This window comes from Fukomys damarensis, unplaced genomic scaffold (assembly GCF_012274545.1).
Source record: "Fukomys damarensis isolate Sample0158 unplaced genomic scaffold, DMR_v1.0_HiC HiC_scaffold_35, whole genome shotgun sequence".
NCBI lineage: Eukaryota > Metazoa > Chordata > Mammalia > Rodentia > Bathyergidae > Fukomys > Fukomys damarensis.
Genome location: NW_022900947.1, coordinates 40,597,193 through 40,609,890, shown reverse-complemented (window position 1 = coordinate 40,609,890; position 12,698 = coordinate 40,597,193). Strand labels below are relative to the sequence as shown.

Here is a 12,698-nt window from a genome sequence, read left to right as displayed (position 1 = left end):
ATTAAATCTGTTTTTTTTTTTTTTTTTTTTTAATTCACAGTGCACAAACTTATGTCACAGACCAGGCTGAGCAGCCCTGCGTTTAGGGACCTTGTGGCCTGGCAGGTCTACTTATCATCCCTGTCTGTTCACCTTCCTGGGACTGTTTTCAGTATCATATTAAAGCCACTGGAAGATCACAATGCCTAGAGTGAGAACAGACACTTTTACCTAGCATAGATTTCTTCTTATATGAGACAGGACGATCATACAGCGATCTCTGGATATCCGAATATTTAGAAACCTCCTTCCTTTCTAGCATGGGGACGTACTGTGTGGCATCAGCTTGCTTCATGTCCATATAGTCGCCATTGTTTTCAAAAGATAAAATCACATAGCTGCAAAGACAGAAAAGGAAATTTTACCCAGAGTGCACCTCCGGAGTGGTCACTGAGTAGATGACACAGCAGATGATGATATGGGCACCCCCGTGTGCCAGGTACTGAGGCAGGCACAGGGGCTAAAAGGTGAGCAAAAGCAAAACCACACAAACACACAGGTCTTCTCAAACACAGGAGCCTAGGAAGGAAGGTGGAGGAGGAGCCCCTCCTATAAAGACGGGAAATGCTATGAAAATATTTGGCCCCACAGATGTCAGCCCCTATGATTCTTCTTACATAGTTTTACTTAACTGTGTTCAATCCCATTCCTCTGTCATCTTTATTAAGGGCACAGACATCCTGCAGAGCCACATAGAAGACAGGGGAATATCTTAACAACAACTTAAAAATCTTATGTCTATTACATTCAAAATTTGGAAAATTCTTGACACTGTCATTATTCTTCTGTTTCTCAATTCATAAGCCATGAACATGAATCACTGTGGTCAGGTGGCCTGGGAAGACAGATCCTGCTACTCAATAAATTTAGCACCCATTTAGGGTCCATTAAGTAATTTATACCAATTCATTGTACTCCCCCACCCCCAGTACTGAGGATCAAACTCAGGACCTTGCACTTGCAAGGCAGACACAGCACCACTGAGCTAAATCCCCAGCTCTTCATTGTATTTCCTGACCTTCCAGATCTTCACATCTACAGAGATCTCTATCGATAGGCTTCTGTGGGCGGACCACTAACACTGGCTTGATTTGCTAGCCTGCATTCAGAAAGGACAAGTAGCTCTAGCTTAGAGATCCTCAGACAATTTTTTACAAGGTGGACCTGAGTCTTACACTTCCTAAGTGTGTTACACAAGATAATGGAACCTAACAGCAAGGCCTTCCCACATGATGTCCCGGTCCCGACCACCTGCAGGGTCGGCACTGCCATAAGAACCAGCAGGTCGGCTGAACTCTGCTACCTCAAGTACTGAATCTTCAGAACGTAGAATCTATCAGGACATGGGTCCTCTCTATTTGAGAGGCTCATACAATAACAACACCCTCCTCACACTCACCTCCTTGTGCTTTCATCTGCGGGGTTCAATCCAAAGATGTCCAGCTCTTTCTTAGGCTTCTCTGGGTGCCTGCTTAGGAAGCTATCCCTATTTTTATGCAAATAGTTGACCAAATCTCCATAGAAGCAGTATTCAGTGATGATGTAAATGGGGCCTGTGGGAACCAAAATCAGTTAGAAGATGGGTATGAAAATGAAGAACATAAAGTCATGATTTTTTTTAACTAGGTTTTTAAGCCACTATGTTGCCCAGGCTGGGGTAGAATTTGTGACCCTCCAGCCAGCCTCAGCCTCCCAGAATGCTGGGATTGCAGGCATGTACCACCTATGCCCGTCTCTACAAATATTTATGTCTGGACTGGCAAGTGATATTGCACAAAAACAATAACCTTCCATCAGTTCAGTGGGACCAGTGGACTCTGCTGGAGATTTATATTTCTTGGTGTGTTTGGGCAAGAAGAGGGCAGATCTGACCCTGGTTCCACAGTTTCACAGCCACAGATTTTTAGTTCAAAGCCTCTCTCCCAGGTCAGGGGGCCTACCTGACTTGGTGCAGGCTCCCAGCAAGTTCACAATGTTTAAATGTGGTCCCAGGTGAGTCATTATCTTCAGTTCAGACATGAGCGCTTGCTTTTCACTGGATCTGGCTGTAGCTGTTGAAGAAATAAATCATGTATCAGTGCAACTCAACTCTCTACCTCTTGTTCCGCATAAGAGCTGGCACTATGGCTAATCCTGTGATTTGATATCATTTTATTTACCAAGAGTCTAAAAGAGGAGCAGATGGTCCATTCAGTCTACATAGACTCTAATGACTAGTTCCTATTCTTCAGAGTAAGAAGAGGTCAGTCATTAGAGATAACTCCTGATTTTCCAATGTATGAATGAGTGACAAGAGGAATAAAAATAAACCTACCTGACAAAAAGGTCCAAGCATACATAAGACCTAGAGTTAAAAGAGCCAGGATCTCATCTTAAATTTGCTATTTATAAGCTTTGCATTTTGTGATTCTGACCAATTCACTTAGTGTCTCTGTGTTCGAAGTACCCCCCCACAGTCAGAGCTTACGTTTGAGCATCTTCACGGCCACCTTCATAACAGGCTGGGAGCGGCTTAGCCCGTATGCTGTTCCCTCCACCACTTTCCCAAAGGCACCGGATCCCAGGATGCGACCTGTGGGCAAGCAGAGCCATCAACACACGCCAGCTCCCAACTCCAAGGTCAAGGCAGCTTTCAAGCCAGCACGCCTGGTATAAAGCTGGGTGGGTGTTTTTCCTGCATGGAGTAAGCCTAATCATTCCTCCCAGCCATCATGTCACAAAAAATAATTGCATTTGAGACCAGCCTGGGCTACATAGTGAGTTCCAGGTCAGTCTCAACTACATAGTGAGACCCTGTCTCAAAAAAACAAAATAAATAAATAAATAAAAGAAAAAAGAATTGCTCTCACAGGGAAGGAAATTAGTGTAATTGCTTTTGTCAAATAACATTGGTGACAGAAACAAAAACACAGACAGGAGAGAGGAGGGTACAAGCCTGCTATGAGCACTCTGGCTACCAGTGTTACCCAGGCCCCAGAACCATCTCCACTTGTACCCATGGCTCCCACTCAAGCCCCCTGGTTCTCTACCCTTCTGTTTGCCACATGCAAACATGCAAACAGAGGGGTCCTTTGCATCACTAAGTCTTTAACCACTGGAAGGACTTCAGCATTCCAAATTTCGCTGACCCCAAGGAGTACTCAAAAGAAAAACTCTGGGGCTAAGCTCATTGCTGGCTTTTTACTAGGAAGACCATGATAGCAGAGGCAAAACACGTCTGGAGCACAGGCTTTTGCTGAGCACTGAGAGAGGCAAAGAGAAAGCAAAGCCATTGTCACCACCCTTGAAGAGCTCACAATCAATGAGAGATGTTTCTAGGGTGTCATTGCGGCCACGGACAGCCCTGTCATGGAAGGACTCTGCTCATGAAAGACACAAAGAGCAAGCACTACCCTTTCTACCCATCTGCACCACTGGAAATTACACCTGAAAGGAACTGCTTTACCAGCTACCTGGTATGCACCAGGAGCAGAGAGATAAGGCAAGACTCCTTGGCATATTAGGGGTTGACAGTTACTTTCCACTTCACTGGAATACAATACCCAGCACCCACAGCAAAAAGGGGGAGAGGTTTATTTTGGGTCAAAGTTTGTAAAGGTTGTCCACAGTCAGCTGACTCCAAGGCAGGACAGCGTGGCAGAGACACATGATGGACAAGTGGCTTATGGCCTCAAAGCACGAAATGAAAACCAAGATCGAGGGAAAAGGGATGGAGATAGACCCTTCCAGGCCACTCAGCCAGTGACCACCTCCTCCCAACATCACATTAGCTATAAATTCATCATTTAGTCTGATGAACTAACCAGTATTGTGCCCCCATTGAGTATTATACCCCCATGACCCAATCACCTCCCAAAAGCCCCACCTATGAGTACATGAGGCCTTATGGGATAGCTAGATATAAACCATAACCTTCTCCACCTGGCCCCCAAAAAACTCATGTGCATCTCTTTACAAAAAACGCATTTAGCCCCTCTCTTAGAGTTACCACAAAGTGCTAACCATTCCAACATTTCTGAAAAGACCACGTCCAAAGTCTTCTCTGAGATTTAAAGCAAACCCTTAGCTATAAGAACCTATAAAAATCAAAAGACCCTGTGAAACTTTAAAAAGGTTAAACACTGCCAACATACAAAGGCCCAGGGCAAACATTTCCATTCTGAAAAGGGAAAGTAGGAAGACAAAAAGGGATGGGACCAAAGCAAGACCAAAATCCAGCAGGGCAAACATTCATGAGTAAGGCTGGAAAAAATATACCCAGATCATAATTTTATAATGAAAACCTTTACTTTTGCATTGTTACCCAGCTGTGCATCACAGCAGCTGCACGGGAGTGATACAGGACATGATCTTTGTGTTTGCCCACCTGTGTGACAAATGGCCAGTTGTATGCACGTGTGACAAATCACTAGTGGGTAACTTTTACCCATTTTATGCCCCATGCTACATTTTTGTGCATTTTGAGAAGAATCTCACTAAGTTCCCTTGGTTGGTTCCTTGAACTTGCAAATCTCTTGCCTCAGCCTCTCAAACAGCTGAAATTTTAGGCCTGTGCCCTTCTGCACCTGACTTGTAACAGGATTTTTGAAGGCAGGTCTGCAGAACCCATTAACTTCCTAGGAGATAGTTACTATGTGGGGAAAAGATGCAAGCTGCTTTACAGATTGTTTTTATGATGTGGATCATATAAACCAAAGAAGTTATGACAGTGAGACAGGGCAAGAAATGACAGAGAAATAGAGAATGAAGACCTTGATTCCGATGAGAAAAAAAATAATGTAAATAAATATTTGACTAGTCCAAAGGCTACAAAATGGTCATGTTAGAAGTAGGCAGGAGGGCCGGGGATTTAGCTCAGAGGTGCCACCACCTGCCTTGCAAACACAAGTCCCGAGTTCAATCCCCAGTACCAAAAAAAAAAAAAAAAAAAAAAAAAAAAAAAAAAAAAAAGAAGAAGAAGAAGAAGAAGAAGAAGTAGGCAGGAAAATGTTATTAGGTTCTTGACAGAATGCAAACATTGAAATTCAATGTTGGATATTGTTTGTAATGGATGAATTAGGGCTGGAATTAATAAAAGATCAATTACAATAGAAGAACAATAGGTATCTGCCCAAAGAATTCCACAAAAGAATTCTAGAGCAGACCAATGAGCAGACAGGTAAAACATCTCAAGAACCTCCTAACAAAATAGCGAGACCAACAAGATGTTAAGTACATCCAATAAAAAAAGACAGGATGAGGCCGGGCATGGTGGAGCATGCCTGTAATCCCAGCACTCAGGAGGCTGAGGCAGGAGGATCGCTGTGAGTTCGAGACTAGCCTGAGCTACATAGAGTTCCAGGTCAGTCTCAACTACATAGTGAGAGCCTGTCTCAAAAAAAAAGACAGGATGGCCGGGGACTTAGCTCAGCAGTTCTGCTGCCTGACTCACAAGTGCAAGGACCCAAGTTCAATCCTCAGTACCAAAAAAAAAAAAAAGACAGGAAAACAAAACACCTGTGATATGACTATAAGCAATACTCGTGTGTCGAACACACTATTTTTACAGTGTGAAGATTGCCTTTAGTCTCATAACTGACATCAAGATTTTGGTTGTAGAGTCTTATTTTTATTTTCATCCAAGTTATATAGGAATTTAGGTAGACTGTTATTTTTTAGATTTTGTTAAAAATGCTGATGTTTATTATAAACACTAAATTATATTTTAATTTAATACTTTATTTTATTGATATTTTACTTTCCTGGTAGTTAGGAACACTTAGAAGGTCCTTTTTGTTTTTCTTTTTCTTTTTTGGGACAAGGTCTTGACATTTAGGTCAGGATGGCCTCAAATTCATGGTGATGCATCTGCCTCACAGTGCTGGGATTACAGGCTTGCACCACCACACCTGGCTAGAGTGTTTTTCACTTCTGGTAGCCTGAAATATCATGTAAGGAATCTAGAGAAGGCCCACGTAGAGAAGCCACAGGAAGGCCAAGAAGAAAGGTCAATCATAGAAGGGATGCAGAAAGAGAGGGAGGGAGGGAGGGAGGGAGGGAGGGAGAGGGAGAGAAACAAGAGCAAGTGAGAGAGAGGATATTGTGTCATTTAAGCTCCTCAGCTAGGCCTAGCTTCCCAGTGGGACCCTTGAGGGATCAGACATGTTGAGTGGTCCTTTTGGATTTTCCAACCTGTTTGAACACTCCGATAGCCCCTGGCCAACATCCCGTGGTGTGGAAGAATTATTTGGCTGCGTGCACTTATAGAATTATAAGCAATAAATTGCTCACTGTCTTAAGCCACTAAGTTGGGGCACAACTGTTACATAGCAATAAATAACAAGACAGTGGGGAAGGGGTCTTAGGCTGCATCACGTCATGTGAATTCCAGTTTTACTCAGTGCCCTGATTTTGAAATGATGTGTCGGGTGTGTGTGTGTGTGTGTGTGTGTGTGTGTGTGTGTGTGTGTGTGTTAGGGACCAAATCCAGGGTCTTGTACATGCTAGACAAGTTCTCTGCCGCTGAGCTACCTTCCTAGCCCACTGCTGCTTCCTCTGTACTTAGATTCAGGAGCCCCTGTAGTTTCAGAATTTATTAGCTCAAATTTACCAGCTGACACTGACCTTGACATCTCAGTTGTAACATTCAAGATCTCTACCCTGATGTAATTCAATTGGTCCAATATCTTGACTCCAGCTAGAAAAACTTTCCATCAACTCTCTGCCTTATTGAAGAAATCTTCTTTCTTATTTTTGTCTGTAAAGTCTGTTTGCAGTTTATGGGAAGTGGAATTACAATTCCTTCTGCACAATTCCTCCAGTAAAGATAACATGGAACGCTCTCAAAGTCATTTTTGTCTACTAATAATTTTAACAAGATTTTAATGTTCCCAAGTTTAATGTTTAATTGATACATTAAAAGAAATAAATTTGGACTTTTAATTGGCAGTCTCTATGACCTTCCTTCTAAAAGCTCACTACAATTTATATATGAAAATGTACAATACCTTTGAAAACCAGCACTGATGAACAACAGTGTTTTACAGTGTTGTCACACTGTAAAAGTTTACTAAACACAACAAAATTAAAATAAATAATAGAAATGTTCCTAAAAATAAATGTGGGAGTTAGACACCCACCTTATGCTCCTTTTCAAGAAATTAAACCTTACTCATGAAGGACTACATCCTATAGCTTCATGTTCAGCACCCAGGGCAAGATGTGGTAAGATACAAACTTCGTACTGCTTGAGCAGCCCTGGCACTGCCCTCAAGTAGCCCTCATGGCTTCTCTCCTGGGTAGGCTTTGCTCGCTCCTTGTGATGCGCCTCGGGTGTTCAATGTTTCTGGCTTCTCCAACTTCTTGAGGTCTCCAGTGTACCTTCAGCTCCACTCTCACAGCTTCATACACTGTCCTGTCACAGGTACAATGCCTGACCTCACAGGCCTTCTGAAATCTGGGTGGAAGCCTCCATGACTCCACAGCACTCTCTGCATGCCCATAAAATCAGCACCAGGGAAAAAGCCAAGGTCTGCCATCAGCTTGAGTAGTAGCCAGGTCCTTTTACATCATGCAAATAGAGACCTCAGTGCCTGGATGGTTGAGCATGGTGAACTGAATTCAGGGGAATCAATTCCCTGAATTGTATTCTCCTTTTTTAGGTCAGTGCCCTAGCGCTTTCTTAAAACAAAGTCTTTCATTTTGGCAACTCTGAGCCTTCAAAGAGGGGGGTCCTATTGGTTTCTGTGATGTCATCAAGCCATCTTTTCTATGGTCCCACAGTAAAGTACTTGGCTTTTTTTTTTTCTTTGTACCAGGGATTAACCTTGGGACCTTGCACTTATGAGGCAGGCAGTGGAACCACTGAGCTAAATACCCTACCCTACATGGCTTCTTTTTAATGTTTCCATCAGCCAAGTTCTCCCCTACTCCATCTTTCCAGATCCCAATTTTACAGGCCCTTCCTTTCTGGCCAAATCAAAAACTTTGTAAAACATTCAGCTAGGCCATTTGCTATTGATTCACAATGTAGAACTACCTAAAAGCTCCCAACAGTACCTGAGCTACAGCCTGAACGTTGGACTGCCATGAAATTTCCTCCGCTAGGTTAATTAGTCTGCTGCCCTTAATCTCAGTCTCCTGTAGTGTCTCCGAACATGAGCAAACATAAACAAATTTTCTGCCAGATCATAACACACATGACCTGGACTCCAACTGCCAGTGGAGTCCTTCTTCCCAACTGAAACCTCTTGAGCCTGATCTTTGCCAGCTGTATTACTGTCAATATTCTAGTTTTCTGGGCTTGACTATAGTCTCCCATCAAGCTTGGCTTACAACATTCTACAACTGCTTCTCCAGCCCATACCCTCAAACCTTTCCAAACTCCTCTTGAGAACAAGTTCCAAAGGCTTTTGCAGCACATGGTCAGGTAATCACAACAATGACCCCACTCCTCTGATACCAAAATGTGACTCAGATACTTTACTCATCACTGGGACACAATACCTGATTCCCACAACCAAAAGGAGTTTATTTTGGATTATAGTTTGCACATGCTTATTACATAGTCAGCTGGCTCCAAGGCAAGGTGGCATGGCAGAGGGTCATGGCACAGAGGCGTGGCACAGGAGAATTGCTCATGACATGGTGGGCAGGAAGCAAAGAGCAATAAAGGGAGGAGAAAGGGAGATAGACCCTTCCAGGCCACGCCCCAGTGACCACCTCCTCTGACCAGGCTCAGCTCCCAACATCACATTTAGCTATAAACTCATCAGTAGAGTCATCCACTGAGTGTACCACATCCCCATGATCCCATCACCTCCCAAGAGTCCCACCTATAATCACAAGAAGCTTTGGGGGGACATCGAGATATAAACCATAACAGGGATTTTGCTCTTCCTCTCCCGCTCATATTTTATTACTTTTTAACTTCCTTAAGAGCCTCATCTCTTTTTTGGGAAACAGTGGTGAAAATATAATAAAGGAAGCTTAAATATAATCATTTGAAATTGGGAGCACTGAAATGTACCTTGTTTGATTTTAGTGTAAGTAACTCTCTAAAACCGAAACTACCGTATTTTGAAATGAGACCAATAGGATAATTAAAAACTGCATTTGGCTAGATTATTCATTGTGACACAATCCGTAGCTCTAACTTTCATTTGCCTTTGTCTTGTTTTTATTCATTCAGAATGTGATTAAAAACAAAACAAAACAAACAAGCAAACTAAAACCACCAGAATTTCTTTGGATTTCATATACTTAGTCTCATCCTAGAATTGAAACATTTGAAATCTGTGACAAGTTGTCTTATACTGTGCCGGCAGTTTTACAGCCTTTTTATCTCTTATACATAAGGAAGTATCTTGGGCGCCTCAGAATTAACCTGACCAAAGTACACTTTGTAGTTTTCCTCATTCATTTCTCCTCTAGCTCTTTTTAGTCAGAAAAATTCATTTCTAGTTTGTGTCATTTCCAAAGCAAAGTCATTTTGGTGAGTATCTTTGACAAGCCTCTACCTGAGATTTTAAAAACAAGTGCAGTAATAAAATTGACTCTTTCTTGCCTTTTCAGTGGCAGGAATCAGACTCAGGGCCTAATATATGTGAGGCAAGCACTCCACCACTGAGCTACACCCTCAATCCCCTTAACAATTTTTGAAATGAAAGTACATTTGTGCAAGCAAATTTTTATTGCTTGGTTCTTACTAGGCAAAAAGCCTACAAACAGCAAGGGGTAAGAACAGTCTGGTGAGGTTTCCCCCATAGGAGCTTACCAAGAACTAGCCCATCTCTCGGAAATTCCCATCTGGAGTCATAAGGCAGTTGCATGGGGTCCACATAAATATATTCGTGTCCATCAGGGCTGATTGATTCAATGACCCTCCAGCGAATTTCATACCTCGGTTTCTATAAACGAGCAGGATAGGCAACTCATGAGTTGTCTAAAAGCACCACAACTTCACTGCAGCAACAAAGTGAATGGATACAGAGGGGTCCAACACCATTCACCCCACCTGTCATCCCTTAGCCCGCCCTCTACACTGAGCAGTGTTCTAAGCTGCTGTTCTTATTCTTACTGGGTTCAAATATTTCAGTGTTTGGAGAAAATACCTACCTGTTTCCAAATGACAACCAACACAATGAGTGAGATGATCACAATCACCAACAGCACCAGCACTGCAGCTGCCACCGTGAGTTCAGAATGCAGGGCTAGAGGACAAAGAGAGGAGCCCAGTGAAGGATTTACTCCAGGTACGTGGGGAGACAGGACGTTGGTGGTTGTGTCTGGTTGGAATCTCTCACTGCCTGCCTGGATCATTTTACGGGAGTGCAATGCCATCTCCCAAATATCTGCGCCTTTGAAACTACACCAACTCGTCCTTTGAAACAGCAGTTGGAAAAATTCCATCAGGAGATCTCTAAACTTTGTCCAAAGATGCTTCAAGAATGACCTTTAGATGGAGTCTGAGTAGGAATAACATTGCTAAATGAGATTGAGAGTTACCATATGTGTAGAATCTCTACTTTTTAAGTTTTATTATAAAGTGCAGGTTGAAAGGTTGCATTCTGCTTCTCTTGCTTTTGCCTTCATTTGTCCTTTTTATCTTTCAGGAATTCATCCTATCTGCACTGTTGTAAAGAGCAATGAGATAGAAGATGCTTCTTCCTCTTTCTTCACTCCACACACAGATGCTGAGACTAAAGAGATGGAGGAGCTACACCTAGCAGATAAGCAAATGGCTTATCCACTTATCAAGGACCTCTGCAAGATGCCACTTTGTATATGAATCTAAAAGCTGATGCCCGAGGAAGGCTTTTTAGTGCTTTTATATCTGGATTTTGGCCTTGATTCCTACAGCACACAATCTGGGCTCCACACTCCACGTGGGTGAGGAATACAGGGCTCAGCTGATGACCTGCTGCCATTGTGACTACTGAGCTACTTACTGGGAACCACCAGCTTCAACTCTCGATTCCCAGACCCGAGGAGATTCTTGGCCACACATCGAACAGCAATGGTCTCCTCCACTTTGGCAAATGTCACTCTGCCCTCCACAATACTCCTGCTCTGAGGATATATCTCCGTGATAATATTTGAAATGTTGTTGGCCAAAACTGTCCATGAACTTTCATTATTACATCTAGAGAGAAAAAGAACACAGGGGTGGAACCAATTATTGGGAGTCATGGTGTGAGTAGGGACAGTGATCTTGACTGTACCTGGGGGTGCTATAGGCTATGTGTGTTAACATTCAAACACACTCCAGAGGAAATAACCTGCCTACAGACAAGTGAAAGTTAACTATCTGGGAAGGAGGCAGGCATAAACATTTTCAATAAAATATTTATATGGATCCCAAACCTTGAATCCATGAAGTTGAGCAGTTTAACCTGAAGCCTATTTAACAGTCCCAATTTCCCCTTCTCTCCACACACTCTGGGAGAGTCCTAAAATGCCACTGTGCTTCAGTAATCCACCAAACTGAGCACCAAGACCTAGATTTGTGCTCCAGCCAGCATCCAAGTCACCTTTTAGCCCTCACAGGAGTGGGGACTAGGAGTCTCGGCTTAGGGGGCAAAGCAAGTAAGGCATCTGAACATGGTCAGTGGCCATGGGTAGTTCACATGCCTGCCTAAGATGGAGGAGGGCCAGGCACCCTGGTACATGCCTGCAATCCCAGGTTCAAGTTCAGCCTGAGCAACTTAGCAAGACCCCGTCTCAAAATAAAAAAGAGCTGAGGATGTAGCCCAGGGAAAAAGGGTTCAATGTGCAATGCTCCCCCCTAAAAAAGTCTGGGGAGTGGGGGAGAAAGGGGGAAGTGGTAGTTAATTCAAACAGTAAGTAGGGCAGTGAAGGCCAAAGCAGTCACATGGGTGCTATTTGTGTTCACATACCAGTCTAGCCAGGAAAGTTCACCAAAGAAGAAATGTGAGGTAAACATATGGGCCAGGGTAGTACAAATCCTGATAGGACCATGGTTCTTAAGATGCATCTTTTCTTCATATTAGAGACCATTTCAGAATCTGATGAAAGCCTTCTCCTTATAGCCATAGGACAAAGAAGAATCACAAATACAAAAAAGAACCAAGCAAAGCAATAAGATGCATTTGCAGTCCTTCCTGTTGAGGCAGAAATATTCTGAGCACAAAGCAACAGGGAATACCCACAGTCCATACCTCTTGATGTCCCTGCAGATCATCCACTCAATGTCAGGAAGAGGGACGCCTTCGGCTGTGCACCTCACAGTCTGTCCCCCACCAGAGCCGTGGTGGTCATCAACCAGGTCCAGGATGGACGAAGGGACTGCAGGAGGTGGAAGAAGTCAGCATCGAGAATGTCATGCGCCAGAACCGTGGGGCTTCACACGGCCTGTGAGCTTGGATGCTATCCGCAGGCATGGGAAGCTCAGTAGAAGGAGCTGAGCCCGGCTGTCTGAGTCACCTCCGCCTTAGGCACAGCCACTGGTTAAGAGTCTGTGCACAGTTTCATGGTCCAGGGCCTTGTGCCTGTGATGTTCTAAATCTGGAATGAGGACTATAAAAAGTCTCTGTAGGGTTGGGGATTTGGCTCGGTGGTTCCGCCATCTGCCTTGCAAGTGCAAGGACCGGAGTTCAATCCCCAGTACCAAAAAAAAAAAAAAAAAAAAAAAAAAAACAAACCCTTCCTGGATTCTAGTT

At 43.4% G+C, this 12,698-nt stretch overlaps 1 protein-coding gene across 3 annotated transcripts in view; it reads right to left on the bottom strand.

The window, feature by feature from the left end:
- Pdgfra (platelet derived growth factor receptor alpha) overlaps positions 1-12,698 on the bottom strand; it is a 53,234-nt gene that overhangs the window by 14,684 nt on the left and 25,852 nt on the right. For all 3 annotated transcript variants that reach the window (XM_010640265.3, XM_010640266.3, XM_010640270.3), the window contains exons 9-16: positions 12,198-12,324; positions 10,968-11,161; positions 10,135-10,229; positions 9,794-9,926; positions 2,507-2,611; positions 1,980-2,090; positions 1,439-1,592; positions 211-377 (exon numbers count right to left, since the gene is read on the bottom strand). In XM_010640265.3, the coding sequence (XP_010638567.1) occupies positions 211-377; positions 1,439-1,592; positions 1,980-2,090; positions 2,507-2,611; positions 9,794-9,926; positions 10,135-10,229; positions 10,968-11,161; positions 12,198-12,324 (1,086 nt within the window). The remainder of the gene's footprint in view (positions 1-210; positions 378-1,438; positions 1,593-1,979; positions 2,091-2,506; positions 2,612-9,793; positions 9,927-10,134; positions 10,230-10,967; positions 11,162-12,197; positions 12,325-12,698) is intronic.